Consider the following 1069-nt stretch of genomic DNA (forward strand, 5'->3'; position numbering starts at 1 on the left):
AAGCAGGTTGACCTTCTGACCCAGTGTCAGCGGCAGCCACCGAGGCAGCCAGAACCCTGGCCCCTCTGCAGCCTCCCAAAGCACTTACCGGCTTCTTGCCGACAATCATGCGCTCCACGGCCTGCACCTGGGACACATGGTCATCATTGGTCCGTAGTTCGCGTCCCTGGATGCGCTGGTAGATGCCCACCAGGAGGTCTCGGGGGATGTCTTCACCATTATCAACCCCTGGGTGTGAGGAGTAACACAGGGATGTGTCATATAAATATGGGGAGACCAGATGGTAGTACGGCAGTAAAATGTGACACTCTATAAGGCTGACCCACAACAGGAAGGTTCCAGGTTTGAGTCTGGAGACCTCCTTAAACATGCTAGTCACGTGTGTGCATGTGATCCAGGGTTGGTTAACACTGGGGATGAATTATGACATCCAGACCCTGTTGGGAGTGCTGTCTTTTTTTCTCTCTCTCTCAATCATGGAAGTAATAAATAAACTTAAAAAAACATCTATAGGAGTGGATGGTAAGAGTTCTCTACAACCCTCCCCCCTACACACACACACAAAATCAGGGTATGGGCCATGACAACAGTCAGCCAGCATCAGGCCAGGGAAGGTGACTGTCAACAAAACAGTTAGTTGCTTTCTTCCTCAAGAGAGGCATTTTGTCTAACAACTCAGAATACCCTCTAACTAAATGATCAGATAATATTTTTTGCCTTCCTAATTAGCGAAAATAATTTTGAATAATACTCAGTGCTAGTAAGAGTGCAGGGAAGTGGGCATTTATAGTAACATAACTGTTTTGGAAGGTTCATAGCCAGTGATTCCTCTTTTGGGAATCTTCCCTGAGGAATTACTAAGAAATATGTGCAACATATATGTACAAGAATGTTCAGTAAGTGCTAATGATGAGAAGAGTTTGAAACAACCTCAGTTCTAACAATAGAAGAAACATAGAAGAGCCAGTTTAAGTGGTATGGCCTTAATAAAACATGGAGTTATTTTTCTTTTTCTTTCTTTCTTTCTTTCTTTTTTTTTTTTTTTTGTGGAGAGGTTTTTGCTATAGGG

General features: G+C 43.8%; 1 protein-coding gene across 1 annotated transcript in view; it reads right to left on the reverse strand.

Moving 5' to 3' along the window:
- LOC102488968 (IQ motif and SEC7 domain-containing protein 2) overlaps nt 1–1069 on the reverse strand; it is a 103751-nt gene that overhangs the window by 10215 nt on the left and 92467 nt on the right. The window contains 1 exon segment of the mRNA XM_027768956.1: nt 89–228. Within this exon segment, the coding sequence (XP_027624757.1) occupies nt 89–228 (140 nt within the window).

Source organism: Tupaia chinensis, unplaced genomic scaffold (genome assembly GCF_000334495.1).
Source record: "Tupaia chinensis unplaced genomic scaffold, TupChi_1.0 Scaffold148091_1, whole genome shotgun sequence".
Classification (NCBI taxonomy): Eukaryota; Metazoa; Chordata; class Mammalia; order Scandentia; family Tupaiidae; genus Tupaia; species Tupaia belangeri.